The sequence below is a fragment of the Papaver somniferum genome, chromosome 2 (assembly GCF_003573695.1).
Source record: "Papaver somniferum cultivar HN1 chromosome 2, ASM357369v1, whole genome shotgun sequence".
In the NCBI taxonomy this organism is placed as follows: domain Eukaryota; kingdom Viridiplantae; phylum Streptophyta; class Magnoliopsida; order Ranunculales; family Papaveraceae; genus Papaver; species Papaver somniferum.
In genome coordinates, this window is record NC_039359.1 from 53823734 (window position 1) to 53839782 (window position 16049).

General features: G+C 37.8%; 1 protein-coding gene across 1 annotated transcript; it reads right to left on the bottom strand.

Moving 5' to 3' along the window:
• Positions 1-900: 900 nt before the first annotated feature.
• Positions 901-2757, bottom strand: LOC113347665 (phosphatidate cytidylyltransferase 4, chloroplastic-like). Its single transcript, XM_026591339.1, has one exon. The coding sequence runs from the start codon at positions 2483-2485 to the stop codon at positions 1268-1270; it is 1218 nt and encodes a 405-aa protein (XP_026447124.1). The 5' UTR covers positions 2486-2757; the 3' UTR covers positions 901-1267.
• Positions 2758-16049: the final 13292 nt, after the last annotated feature.

A 16049-nucleotide genomic window follows, 5' to 3' on the forward strand; every position in this document is an offset into this window, starting at 1 on the left:
TTCTCATCTACTATGGTCTATGGCATCTTTTGCTGGAGTGGCAGAGGAGAACACCCACTTTAAACGTCCACCACCCTCTCCAACATCTGAGAGATAAGGTGATGGAAAAGTCTGGCTAGCAGAAGTTTGGATATTTTCATTGAACAAAGTGATAACCACCAGTATCAGTGAAGATGATATTCATGTTGCATCATCTCTAAAGTCTAAAAACGTTTTCATGATAAGAGCATCCACATCAGTAACTATTTTAGCAGTTACATGACAATGGGATTGCTAATTTAACTATTTGACAGCACTGGCATCTGAAAATTGCAAAATTTAGCAGACTTAGTCTTAGCTGTTGATCCATAAACTATAGCCATTAGCCAGACACCATTTCACATCCCGTCCGTAGAGAAGCATCCCATTCACTATTGCTAAAAAACGAGCACATCACTAATGTGCTTGATTTGAAGTTGGGTATAACGCAAACTAATTTCAGTAACGACTTATGAGTCAATACCATGTGAAGTAAATCTTATGAGTGTGTATGGTTCATCCTTATACTCAGACCAAGCCTACAGTCGCTACATCCATGACCCAAAAGCTTTAAAATTGTTTACCAGGTGCTTGATACCAAATGAAACTATTTGAAAAGTAACTCATAGCAATTACTGATTTGAAAATACCTTTGACGATCTTGGATTTACGGAAGCTCTTCCTAAGGCGATTGAAAACTTGCTTCTCTGCCCCAAATACAGTTGCAAAATCCCTGCTTTCTATGCACCAGCTTCAGTCACTAATCCTGTAAATTGTAGTCCACTTGAAGTTTCACATAGACTTGCAAAGGTTTCGTTAGCAGTAAAATTATCACAACCCAAATAGAAGCAATTTGAAGCACTGACAAAAAGAAGACAAAGATATACCAAAAGGATATAGGAATGCAATTATTGCAGTGGAGTTGTATTTAACAAAATTCTAGTTAATAGATAAAAATAAACAATCAAATTAATAAAAACTAAGACAACAAGTGTGACTAAGAACTACTGGAATTGTTTCGAAACCAAAAAAGGAACTACTACTAGTACACAAGGTTAACCTTATTCCCTTCCAGAAAAACAGTGCCTACTGCATACACGATGATAATCCTTTTGTAGTCCTTCATTTACACATCTTCTACCCTCAAATTGTACATATATGCTTGTTATCGACGTTGTCCCAATTCAAGAAATGAAGAACCAGAGAATTTTCCCTGTGTTTTTTTTTCGAGTTGATAAAAGTGTACAGATCAAACCCCATAAAGTGGTAAGAAGGTTCTGACAAATGAGTATGCAAGAGCTCCGGTGAATATGTAGCTGTCCACTCTATCAAGTATTCCACCATGCCCAGGTATAAGGGATCCTGAGTCTTTGACACCAGCCTCGCGCTTAATCATTGATTCAATAAGGTCACCAAACAATGACCCCACGAAATTCAGCAATCCAAAAGCAGCAGCATTAAGTAAAGACGTGGGCCAGCAAAAAACTTTTGATAACATTAGCGCAGTGGCTATACAACCACTCAATCCTGCAATTGCCCCTTCCCACGTCTTCTTTGGACTAACAGTAGTAAGTGGTGTACGACCAAATGTCCTTCCACCAAGAAACGCATATGTATCCGCCGCAATAATACTACTAAAAGAAATCAAAGTTGCCACTAAACCCACAGTCCAATGAGCACGACCACCAAGTAGAATAGGCCACACAGCTCCTACCTCCGAATTCAAAGCCGGAGCAGCCAAACCACATCTCAATTTAACCCAGAAACAAGGCAAATAACCACAATAAAACAACCCAAACATTGCATTACTCAACTGCGCAAATCGAGGATTCCCTCTTTGTAAAAGCAATGCAACAGCAACAACAAATGCAGATGATGTCAACGAAACATCCATCCGACCGTAATACAATGTAAGCACAGGCATCAATGCACAAATAACAGAACAAATACGCGTTAAATATTGCGGTAACGGTGTCATCCCTGAAGTAATACCCTGACTTCTAACCAACTCAAAATACTCACCTGCACCAATGTATACTACAGCAGCTAATGCCACTGTGAAAATCCATCCTCCAGCCAAAACAACCCCTGCAACTCCAACCCCAATTGCAACCCCAAAAACAACCCTTTTCTTGAATTGGCTCACTTTCTCCTTCTCCTCCTCCTCCTTCTGCAGCTGCTGCTGCAAATTCTCCCTGTGCCCTTCATCGCCTTCAATTTCACTGTTGGAGACTTCAATTGAAGGATTACTATCAGGGGGTATACAGAATCTACGAATTGGATGAGTTCTAATTAGGGTTTTACTTGACACATTGAGGACCAATTTTGAGCTCAATTTGGGGTACGGCAATCTTGAAAAAGTTGGGGCTTTTGAGGTGGAGGAGGGGCGGAGTGAAGAAGTAAGAGAAAGGGGTATGGGATTTGAATGATTGATTTTGAGATAAGAGGAAGATGAAGATGAAGCCATTAATTATGTAGGGTTGGTTGTGTCTAAACCTTGTATAGGCTGTTTATCCATCAATTCAATCACTGCGAATGAGAATGATAATAACTGTAAGGAATGATGGGGAGGACGGGTTTTGGTTTTAATTGAAGGTGATTGTAGATTTAGAATGTTTTTGGTTCATCCACACAAGAGTAATTTTCATCTACTTATTTCACAGTGATAACTGATAACCTCTCTCTCTCTCTCAGTCTGTTGGGTTTAACTTTTTGTTGCACAATTTTGAGAAAGCATTGTGCAAGTCGCCTAGTGAGGGGTACATTTTGGGCCGGTGTGGCTGATGTCGCTTTGGGTAAAGGGGTTGGAATGATTGGCTAGGATTATTGTGGTTTATATGATTTGATAGTTTATTGTGTAATGTAATCCTTTATAAAAATCTTGATGAATTTTGAATAAAAATATTGATTTTAAGTAGATATACATTCCTGTTTTTGGGCTACATCGTTTTGGATGAGAAAAAATGGGAGATGATTAGAAAGGTAAAGATGGTTAAGATTTGTGTGACTACAGGAGGCTGATTACGAACAATCCCTACTTAAATCAAAAAAATGGCCGTTCAAGGGTTGTTTTAGTTGCAGATGGAGTGGTAAGGCTAATCCAATGAATGAAGTTGATAAAGATGAAATTACAGTTTAAGTTGCAAAGAGATTGCAGGAGAAATGCTCTGATAGGTAGTCTGTAGAAAACTACATTTAGTCGATGTGAAGTTGTTCTATTCAAATTGACCGAGAGTTAGTCTTTTTATAGCTCTGCAAAACTCGGATCTTTAATCAGTGAGAGAAGGTTGAGGAGCAAGGACAGGCACCTCCTCCTGAATCTCAGGAATAGTTAAGGATAGATCAAGGATTGAGTTTATCCTCTACAACTGATTCCTTGTAACCGCTATTCTCTTTTCGTGTGAGCAGGTTGATACTCACACTTGTCGTAGACCGACAGACCAAAACCCTAAGTTTGTTTTCTTATTTGTGAGTTATATCCAAATATGTGTGATGTGTCTTATGATGTGTTAGTATTCTGTCTTATGATGTGTTAGTATTCTCTAGAGTTGTCGTAACTTTAGATGGAGGAATACGTACACTTGACGTAAACCAACAGGGGATAAGGTAGAGCATTAACCTAGCATGGTCGTCCATCGAGCGAAGAGAGAAGGCAGAGTCATTAGTCTATGGAGGGACAAGGGGCCTAGTAATGTTCTCGATACTCATGGTAATGTTTCAAAGTATTGATCTTCTTCAAGACTCGGGGTGTTGACCCAAATTAGTTTGTCTTTGACGGCACTAAGTATTATTAGCGCTAGATATGCGTTAATACAAAGCCAGGTTTGAGAGACACTGTGATATGGAGGCTTAGCACCTAATAATATTTGGTCTAGAGGCCTAGAAAATGAAGTTACATTATCTGATTATGCAACGACATTAAGCTAAGATAATGAAGGCCATTGGCATATGCAACATTGATGGTACAATAATGCATATCCGAAAATTCAAAGTTAGCCTAGATCAAGGAATGGACATGCGAGATGAGTCGTGAGATGTCTTATGCATTGTCCTAAGGCTTGGCCAAGGCCTGCTAATGCAAGTTGAAAACGCTTGGGGACCAAAATACACCACCACTTTTTTCTTAGGCAATCTGTATGGACAAACAATTCCGAGAGTTAAACTCAATCAAGGAATAATATCTTAGAGTTATATCTCTATCTTGCGATTAAAACGTTTATAGAGTCAAATCCGTGAACCTAATCACAAAGAGATTACTTGGACGGTACCAAATACCAATTTCCAAGAATCAATCAACTCGTATCCAACAAACAAAGTCGGACGTCTCTACTATGATTGGTAAAGAACAACTTATGATATTTCAATTATAAAGATAAACAATATAATGCGGAAAAAGAAATAACGCAGACACCAGAAGTTTTGTTAACGAGGAAACCGCAAATGCAGAAAAACCCAGGGACCTAGTCCAGATTGAACACCAAACTGTATTAAGCCGCTACAGACACTAGACTACTACTAATTAACTTCGAACTGGAATGTAGTTGAGCCCTAAAAGGTATCCCACCGATTAAGGTACAATCGCGCTCCTTACGACTCTTGAATCCCAGCAAGACTCCGCGTAATTGATTCCCTTATATGATGTCACACCAACTAAGAGTTTCTTCAACTTAATAGAAGATTTTAAACCAAATCTTCCTCCCACATATTAAGCCTATCCTGATTACGACCGAAACGTATAATCAAGGTGATGGAAATCGATAGCAATTTGACAGAAGTCTAGATATCCTCAAAATCCGGACTTATGCAACCCGAAGTCTGAGAAGAAGAGAACTTTGATGATCACCATCTATCTTGATCATTGAGAAAGCTCTACAAACAATCAAGATCGGGATACTCGATTTATCAAGGAAAGATAATTCAGCCTGGCTTCACGAATACCAATGAAGTCTTTATAGCCGCAAAACCCTAAAAGGGTTTCTTGAGAGGACGACTCTAGATACAATTAGGACACACCAAAAAGTAGTGTCAGGATTCAAAGATCCCTGTTGCTTGGAGTTCCCTTTTATATACATTCAAAGCATATGTTGCTTTAGGTATAAACTAAGGTATCTTTGGAACCAAGCAAACAATATTCACCATTAGATAAATCCATTGAATATGATTTACATAAAAAGATATACACTCTGGGTAGGTGAGACCGTAACCGAACCGTGTACAAAGATTATGTTCAACATAGTTATCCGAAACTAGCCGATTTGAACTTAAAAGCTTAGAGCATGTCTGGTATCATTTTCAAAAACTATTTTCCGTTTTCAAAAATAAAGAAAACTGAAAACACAACAAAAACGCGTCTGGTAGCGGTTTTTTTGAAAACGTTTTGTACCTGTTTTTGTTTTGGAAAAGAGAGAAAAAGAAAACGACTATTTATCGTTGTTATCGTTTTAATTCTTTTCTTTCTTGTTTCTTCAAAAATACGAACTGAGAGTAAAACCAAGGAGAGGCGATTTTTCATAGCTTTCAGGTATAAATTTTTTTCTATTTCTCCAAGGCTATTAGTAAAATTCTTTTTGGACTAATTGGGTGTATGATTTGAAACAGATGGGTTGATTCATTTGGTATCAAATTCTAGGATTTGCAGCAATTTTTAGGTAAGAAAATCTATTTCAATTTCTGGGTTTCTTGGATGATTTCTTTTCGATTTCTCTAAGGTTATTAGCTGATGTGAACTCGGTTAAGGGTTGTTGAGTGTTGAGATTTAGAACTTGAAGTTACACTATGACACATTAATATCTTAATGTGAGCTTGGTTTTATGTGATTTTCTTATTTTGATAGTAAATAGTAATGGGTTTAAGTTAATATTAGTAAAAGTTGCTTTTTTATTGTTATTTGTTGTGCTTGTCAAGTTAACAGGTTCTTGTTGCTTTGGTTTTTGAGAAACACTACTTTCTTTTCAAAATACAGGTTCTGCCTTTATTGTGTAATAACAATAAGTGTTTGCTTTGTGCAGGGACTATACCAAAGGGAGTATTTGGAAGATATTTGGTTGTTAATGTGCATATCGAAATTTCCAGGTACGTAGCTTTACTTTTCCATTGTTTCCAGCTTAAGATCTATGAATGTGGTCAGTTAAGGAAGAGATTTGGTAGATGCTTTGATTTCTGATCATAAAAAGAAGTGCATTACTATAATAATAAGGTGGCATGAGCCCATATATGTTAACAAGAATAGGATGATAGTGCTTTGATCTGGGATTCCAATGCAGCAGCAACCTGGTTCGCCAAAATTTTTAAAGAACAAGAGACGCCTCCAAATTTTTTGAGTTCAACTCTTAGTCATCGGAGTTAGGAATGTTCCTACTTGGAAGGATTTTTGGCAATTAGACTGGTACCTTGGACACTTCCATGGTCCAAAATAAAAAAGTTGTCAAATATCGAACAAGCCTTGTTCGAGTTGTGACCTGTTTTCCTATTAATGCAGGGTTAAATTGTTTTTCAAGTAGTGGCTTGCTGACTCCGTTTGAGATCGTAACTGCTGGTCTGTAATAATCATATTAGTGCGGGATTAAATCATACTATTGCAGAGAACTATTGTCGTTCTCTGCAATAGTTCCTTACCTCGATTATAACTACTTTTTGAATTGTGCCAGATTATAACTACTTTTTGAATAGTTCCTATTAATGCGTAAAACAATTGTGCCAGATTATAACTACTTTTTGAATTGCTAGTTTTAACTTATAACTAATTTTTAAAAATATTTTTTAAAAACAATCATACCGAACAAATTTTAGAAAATGAGAACAATGAAAATGGGTCTGTTTTAAACAGTAGAAATCTATTTTTGAAAATGGTACCAAACAAGCTTTTAATCTTCATATATTTTCATGAACACATAAGACATTAACTCTGAGTCACAATCATGTGATCAATTAAGTCTAGTGTTTAAGGAGAATCAATTAAATGTTAATTATCTTGAAGAAATAATTTAAACACACTTGAAAGTATAATCGACATGATTAGTATATGTACGAATACAATTACATAATAGTTCGTGAGTCGGTTCAGTCACAGTTCGCAAACTGGTTTGGAAACTTTACACCAAAACCGAGTTCCGGAGTTCACAGAACTTTTCAGATTTGCGTACTAGTTTGCAAACTTTCCGCTAAACCTAAATTTCGGAGTTCACATAACTTTTAAGGTTTGCGTACTGGTTTGGAAACTCAAAGACTATCTCTAGTTTCACAGTTCACAGAACTTAATCGGTTTGCATATCGGTTTGGATACTCACCCTTGGTTCTGTAACCACAGTTCAAGAATGGTTTTCATATTCGTATGCACACCGATCCGAATCATGAATCAAACAACTTTCATATGATGTGCATACGTATATGCGCATCACACAATCTGTAAGTCGATATTTGTATAGCTACTCCGCTATGTGTACGAATACATGTAATACAGGTTCAGACTTATAATAGTTTTCCCAGTAAAACTGATACCACTATCTTATATCCGAATCAATAGTAGTTTTATATTTCTCTAAATCAAATCGAAACATTCCTGAATAACATCAATGACACATATCACAGTTCCAGGCTAAATCTGAATGATAAACTCGAATCATGATTTTGATTCCGGACAATAAATTGTCCTAAACCAAAATTCATCAAGTATGAACAAATGTTCATTAACCTTAGCCATTATATTTCGAGAAAAAATTATCAAGATAAACTTGACTCGGAATTCTTGTTCACGCATATTAGTCTAATTAGTTATGCGACATCGTCTCAAATGATAGAAAGTGAACATAACTTGAGATATAGGTGGTTTAGTATTCACTTACCTTTTGTTGATGAAGTTCTCCAAAAACTTTGGTTGATCCTAGCCTTCAAACAATATAACGCAATTATGATTGTTGTAATCCTATGTCTCTCAACTACATTTCTATTCTAGTCAGAGACTTTAGCAAATTGTAGACTAGATATCAAGATATAATTTTGACAACTAAATTTGACAACAAGATTGAGATAGCAACACTTGTGGATTCGATAGAGAAATACTCTGATACAAGTGTAACAGTGGTGTTACCAAACGCGTCGTTGTAGATAGTTACCTGACCAAAAAGAATGCAAATGACGCATATTGAAGATGTATCAGACGTGATCAATGGGATGACTTTACTCAAGTCTTAACGTCCTAAGGAGTAAAAAGAATGTCCAAGACATTTATGGTGCAAGATGACGCCCTATTGGTTTATCAAGCAGTTAAAAGTTGGTTATGAACATCACACAATGCGACAATAAGGAGATAGATTCCCACGAATATAAATTGGTTTTACAATTAACCTTGTTTGGTAAATCCTATCCACCAAGTATATGTCTGTCATCAATTGTCATAACACCACAAAAGGAAGTAGTTGAAAAGTACTTCGGTGGTTAGGGAAACTTTTAGAGCACTGCTCGGTCGAACTCGCAAGCTTTGTTATCTCAAGCTTGATGTTAATGTTAGTTGCACAAACTATATCTTGATTTCTAGTCTACTGAAGTCAAGTATTGGACTAAGATTGTAATATGGTAGTTGAGTATCAGACATCACTGAATAACCCTCGAGGATTGAAGACTGAAGATCAAACAGAGACATTTGGAAGAACTTTACCGACAAAATGGTATGTGAAGACTGAACCATCCCATTTACTCGTGACATTTACCATTATATATCCTTATGAGATTTTGTCGCATTATTTTAGTAGATTTCATAATACAAAGAAGAAATTTTGTGTCAACTTTGTTTTGATATCTAATGTATAACTTCTGGTATTACCAAAATGCATCAATTTCTCAAAAGAACCGTGAAGGAATAAGCATATATACTAATGTACAACTTATACTTATGTAAAATAAATTCAGACAATATTGGTACACATTTTATTCAAAAATTGTGTATGACAACTGATTATGACATCACCAATATGTCTTTTACGGAGTGCGCATGTCAAGCATCTGATGCACACACGACACCAAAACAGGCGTTTCTGTGTTTAATTGCACATGTTGGACTATAGTTTTTGTTAATGAAAGTAAAAATGAAAATTTTGGTCAAAAGAAATATTTTACTTTTTGGATAATGAGGTTTGCTTTTGGATTTTGGAGTTCATTTTACCGTAAGCAGAATCTAGTGGTGCTTCCTTTCAACTTTCAACGTTAATGTCCACGTCATCTTAAAAGGGAGATACTAAGTTTATTGGTTAGGAGAGATTCAAGAGAAAAATACTGGCTTGATTGGGGTATACCCAATTTTAAGTGTACTTTTTTAAGGGCTAAGGGAGAGTCCTAATGGGTGAAATTACAATACTAACCTTACCCTTTATAATTTTTATTACCCTAAATCAGTTTTTTTGATTTCATTTCATCTTCCTTCTTCTCTTCTTCTCCTCCTCCACAACCATACCGGTTCTCCATCAGACCACCATCAAAACTCGTCGATTAATTCGTCGTAATCGTCGATTCAAAAATTCCGATTAATCTTCAAACATGGATCCACCACGGCCGAAACCTAGTCGTATGAAAAACACAAATTGAAAACCCAATTAATACAACCCTGGAATTACTTTGTTAGTTCAAAAGCAAGAGAAGAATAAAGCGGTTGAAGAAGAAGAAATCAAAGGTGATGAAAAAGGAGAAACGACACGATTGAGAAAGTAAGGGCCTACTTAAACTTACTCTAGTACTTCAGTTTCATGTTTGCATGTCAAATTAGGTCAGAAAAATCAAAATTCTGAATTTGAAGGTTAAACTGAAAGCAGGTAAGCCTCTAAAGAGGACCCTAAAAGATGGTGGAGGTGTTGCTTTTGGATACAAATACTCATGGGCATGTCAAATCCAAAATACTATCGTAAGTAATCTCAAATCGTCTTTGTTTTTTATTTAAGTGTATCTATCTTAAATTTGCGTCAACTGTTTGTATTTCTTTTCATTTTGTGTTTTTGGTATTTTGGATCACAAGCATGCCATCCGTCTCATGAGGCGCCAAGCTTCATGTTCAGTGACTAAGAACTGGGATCTTGACAAGGAATGTGACGAGGTGCAAGCGATTGTCAAGAATTCCGGGTTGTGACCTGCGGTGGAGAGTTCGAATATTAAGCATGATAGAGTTATTGTATCTGCATTCTGTGAGAGGTTCTACGGAGAGACTGATACAATTTTATTCCCATTCAGTGAGATGGAGATAACTCCCGATGATGCTCATCAAATTCTAGGCCTCGAGGTTGAGGGAAAAGCAATCAGTGAGGGCTTCGATAATAGCATTTCTTGGAATATCTTTAAATTGACTAGAACTTTGTTCAGTTGGGATCAAATTGAAAAGGAGTCTATGCTTGTGATGAAAGATGGTCATCTAAGCAAGAAGTTTAATCTGAAGAAGTTGAGGGACACATTATCTGGGACCAAGAAAATCTATGATGAGGAAGGAAGGGTGGACTTAGTGCGAACCAATGCTACCGCGTCATCTTATTTGCTATATGTCCTGGGAAAATGTATCTTCCCCGACAGTTCCGGAATCTTGGTCGATGTCAGGTATATGCAACTATTGGATCCGTTAGATAAGATGCATGAGTATTGATGAGTGCTAAAAAGTGCATATTTCTATATCTTTTTGTTGGCATTTAGCTCATCTTTTGTGCATTAATTCTACATTTTATCCCATATTCTGTATTTTCGTTGTTTTCAAGAATAAATACTTTTCTTTATTAATTTTGCATTTTTAGGTACTAAATAAAGCCTGGTTACCTCACGGAGCGAAAAGAGCAAAGGAACGGCAAAGACTCTCGATAGGAGGAAGCGAAGAATGATGTTTGCAAGAGCCGGATCAACTAGAAGTTGGCTTGAAGAGGAAGAATTGTTCTTAAAGAAGATATGGGCTTGGCATACCCAAGGCCCAAAACCCTCAACCAAATCCATTTCCATTATCCATACCCATTTCCATGAGAGCCGTCAGATTGGATCCATCTCATCATCCAACGGTCGCCTCATCATTGTGCATCAAAATCTGAAGCTCCTGTCAAACACTATAGTACCTAACTCCATCTGAAGCTGTCCTTTTTGCTGCATTTCCTCATCCTACGGTCGCTCCAATATCTTCCCATCTCACCGTTGGATCCACCTACCATCTTCACATCCGACGCGTTTCCTCGCAAATCATCACCCTTTGCCACACCCGCTCAACACCCTAACTTCCAAACCCATCGACCTCAAGCCAAACACCCCCTTCTCCCCAAACTGTCGACCTCTTCTTCTCTTCCCCAAACTTCCTCTCTTCCATCACCTGCAACCCCTTCACCACCACCATGCCCTGCCACTCCGTGCGAACCACCTTCTTCCCCGACCATCACAGAGACGATGTCTCAACCACCATCACCTACCCTACCTCAAACCCATCTCCCTAGCCTAGTTATTTTCCCCATCTCACAACCACTGAAACCCTAGGTTTTGGGGTGAGTAAAATAACTCGAACTAGGGAACAATTAGAGCAGCAGAGGCGTCAATTGAAGGCATAGAAGGACCAGAAGAGGCAGAGAAGAAATGGGTCGGCCGTTTTGAGTGATTTGTCACATCAAATTAGGTAAAATATCTAACCCTAATTTTGAGAATTTGGGGGAAAACATTGTAAACCCTAATTTTGATTTCTGGGTATAAATAGAAGGTGTGGGTGTGTGTTGTAACCATGCTGGGTTAGCCAGCTTCACTCTTGTAGAGAACTGGACTAGCCAGTTTCTCATATGTTTCATGTTTACACTGTTGGTTCATTTGTTTTGTAAATTTTCAGTCTTGTTTTGTTTGATTTTGCTCTTATTATCATATGTGATGAATGTTAATGTTGTTTATATGTTGAGCATGAGCTAAATTGTTGCAGCTGAGGTTTAGATGAAACCTCAGTGCACTGTCTGATAGTGGAATGCTAGGTTAGAGCCTTAGTGCATTGTTTTGATTGAGCAATGGGAAGAGACTAATGCTCATAGTGCCTGTGATTGATTGTTCTGTCAAAAGACAGTCAATGCTAGGGGCAAACTAGTTAGCAAATTAGTTTTCCTCCCATTCTAGATGTATGCATAGGATACTCAACTCAACCTAGGATCACATTGTTTGGATAGGACACAAAGGTGGACTCTAAGCCTTAGCTTAGACCACATTACCTTATTTCAGTCACTTACAATTTCAGTCTTATTTTGCTCCCTGCTCAACTAAATTTCTTAGCTATCTTGCTGTTTATTTCTTGTATTTTGAAGCCTGTTGTGCATTGAAATCAGTGCACAAACTCACCCCCGCCCTTGGCTCACAGCCTTGGTTCCATGCTGTTTTGTCATCTTTGCTTTGTTAACTGTTTTGGTTCTTTGCAATTGCCATATTACTTTGCCTTGCTCACTGCCATAGTGCCTTGTCTCCATTGCTAGCTTAGGAAAATTTCTCGTATGCTCCCACTCCCTGTGGACTGATCCCTTGCTTACTCTCTATACTAAAACTTGGCCTTGTATACTTGCAAGTCTTTTGTGTGTCTTTTCTAACCACACCAAGTTTTTGGCGCCGCTGCCGGGGACTCGGTAGCGGCAAAATTGCTTTTTCTTTCTTTGGTTTTGCTCTTGCTTGCTGATTCTTCTCTTCTGAAACCAACAGGTGCATTGCCTTGCTGCTTGCTGAAACTCCTGTTGGGATGTTACTGTTAGGCATTGTTGCTGCACTGAACTGGTGATGTTTCTCTTACTTGCAGGTGCTGTTGGAGCTGGTGCTAGGAGAAGCTGCCTGACCCTGGTGCAGCTGCTGTTGCTGAAGCTGTTGCCCCTGCTGTTGTTGCAGCTGCCCTTGCTGGAGCTGCTGGGCTGCTGTTGCTGAAGTTGTTCCTGTTGCTCTGCTGCTGAACTGAACTGCTGCTAGTGCTGCCTCTGTTGCTGGAGCTGTGCTGTGTTTTTGTTGTTGTTGTTGCTGTTGCTGTGCTGTGGTGCTGCTGCTGCTGTTTCTTGCCAGGCCAAGCCTGTTGCTGTTGCTGAGTTGATCTGGTGTTGTTGTCTGCTGCTGCTGTAGCTAGACCAAAACACAACTGGGCTACACAAGCTAAGGAAAAGAACAAGGCCCAACTGGGCTGTGCAACTAAAAACAGAGCAGCTGGGTTGTGCTTAAGCAAGTAAGCCTAAACCCATTAAGAGAACCCAACCTGTGGGCTTCCATTTTTAATTTGTGGGCTTGTAATAATTTTTTCCATTTTTTTTGTTGGGCTTGTAATTTAAGTTAACTTTTGGGTTTGTCTTTGAGCTTAACTGTGGGATTGTCCCTATCAAAATTTTGGGTTTCAAAAAACCCAACAAACAACCTAAACAAGTTTAACTGAACCTACCAACTCAGCTGGGCTTCGTTAGTTTCTGGGCTTGCTGAAGTCGTTAGTGGGCCGTGTACCCAAACTCTAGGCCGAAAGTTGGGCTCTGTTTCACAACAGTTCCCAAAACCCATTGCCTCACCAAAGCACAACCAAAACAGTGGGCTTATCCCAATAAGAACCAAATTTTTAATCCCATAAAAACCAAAGTTTTCAAAACCCATAAAAACCAAATGTTTTTCATTCCCATTAAAACCAAATATTTTTCCCAAAAATCCAAACCCATTAAAACCAAATAGTGGGCTTTGTGTCTTTTCAATATGGGCCAACCTAGTGCTCTCCATGAATACATGTATCCCACAATAAAAATTCCATTATCATGTATTGTTTTACCTCAAACCAATAACCCTTTTAAAATAAATGCAAGCATGATACAAATACTTCCTATATTTCGAGGGTTCGATTCTGAGAACCCCTATACTCATGTAAGAGAGTTTGAACAAATTTGTCGGACTATGCAACCTGAACATATGTCCGAAGACTCTCTGAAATTGTGTTTGTTTACATTTTCTCTAAAGGAAAGGGACAAAACATGGTTTTACGGTTTGAGACCACAATCAATCAACACTTGGGACCAACTCACAGATCTATTTTTTAAAAAATTCTTTCCACATCATAGGACCATCGCTATTCGTCAAAGTATCAATTGTTTTGTCCAATTGGATGAGGAAACTGTTTTTGACTATTTTGAACGTCTTAATGATTTGTTGAGCGAATGTCCACACCATGGATTTGAGAAGTGGAGACTTGTCGCTATCCTCTATGAGGGACTAGACTTTAAATCTCGAGCCATGGTTGAGTGTATGTGTAATGGTGAATTTCTTGATAAAACTGTGGATGATGCATGGAAATTTTTAGCTGAGATTGCAGAGAAAAACCATCAATGGGAATCTGTTAGGGAAACAGGGACAACACCACATGGTATGAGTCACCCCCATGAGTTAGAGTCTTATTCTTGTGATAGCTCCGACCTTAGGATTGAAAATTATCCTAGATTGCAAAATCCCTATCATGATGATGATGATGATTATGATGTTATGTTAGAAGAACATGTCTATACTGAAAATGTTATGGAACCTTTGGGTTCAAATACATTAGGCTTCTCTGCCTCGACCTTCATGAATGATGTTTCTTCTAGTATTCCATATACATGTGATGTTAATACTGATTTTGAGCATGTGCATCTGTCCTATGAAAATGATTTAGGTAATATAGAATCTTCTGTTGACACTAATATGCATGAAAATATATTTGATGTGTCTGATTCTCTACCTAGGTCACATTGTGATATTTCTCCTGATTTGCCGATGCATGAGAATAAATTTGTTGATGATGTTGATGACTCTGATTGTGATCTTGCCAATTTGTTTGATGATTGTGAGCATGTTGTGACACGTGTAGAAGACTTAGGAGATGTTTATGTGATTAGTAATGATGTGCCTATCGTCCTACATAAGTCACAATCTGATGGCCTTCCACCCAACCTAGATTTGGTTTGTACCCATATTGTCAAACCGACTTTTCTGAGAGTCCCTAATCTAGGTTTGGAATTGTGTGCTTCCCAAGTCCTCTTGGACTATTTTGCTTCTAAGTATAATACATTTGAGGAACCATAGTTGGAATTAGCATGTTTGCCCGTCCCTAGCACAGTTCACTTTGAGTTAGACCTTGTACATGATGAACCCCCAAAACTGCGAGATTTTGTTTCCAAAATTTTATCCGTTGAAAAATCCAGGTTTGGGGGTAGCTCATTTTGTTTCACAGCTTCACTTGCATGCCTATCATATTATTATTGTGTGAAGTTGTTGAAACCTCTACACTTTATCTTTTGGGTTGATCCTCAACTCTTTAGATTGTTAGTGTATGGTGAATTTTTGTATATAATCCAGTAGATAAAATTTCTTAAAACCCTTTTGTTCCTTGTGTATATATTTTGCTAATCCAATATGATCTCGGCTGACATATGTTGGATTCTTGCCTTGAATAACGGATTTCTAATATTGCTTTCGCCGTGATCGGGTATTCTCTTTCCTTTTTCTCTACTCAACATGATCCTCTTCATATGTTGTATTATAATTTTGTTCATATTTTGAAACATTGAGGACAATGTTTAGTTTAGGTTTGGGGGTGAAAAGTAGATACTTTGATAATATGCCATAATTGAAAACAAGAACTCCTTCTTTTTGAAAAAAATGAAAAAATCAAAATAAAAAATAAAAAATTGAAAAAACCATAAAAATGGAGCTCATTTACCTTGAAATGTTGACTCTTGTGCAAATATGTAATTTTTAGGAGTCTTAGTCTAGATATTTAGGCACCCTGATTCTAGCACAATTCACATAGTGATAAGAAATTTGCACGCGCACGATCTACCAATACATGTATAGCCTCGATCTTCAAGGTGTTTGATAGGAAGTCACGATTGCCAATCACTTTAGAATACTGAACGAAACTTGACTAGCTTGTTCTTTGGTTGGTTGGGATAGAAGGTGGAGGTTACATTAAGAAAGACAACCATCGAATTTAACTGGGTGCATCAAAAAGGGCTACCTCTTGCAAAGTGTCATGTAATCTTTTGTTTCCTTTTGTATATGTATCAAAAGTGTTTCTTTAT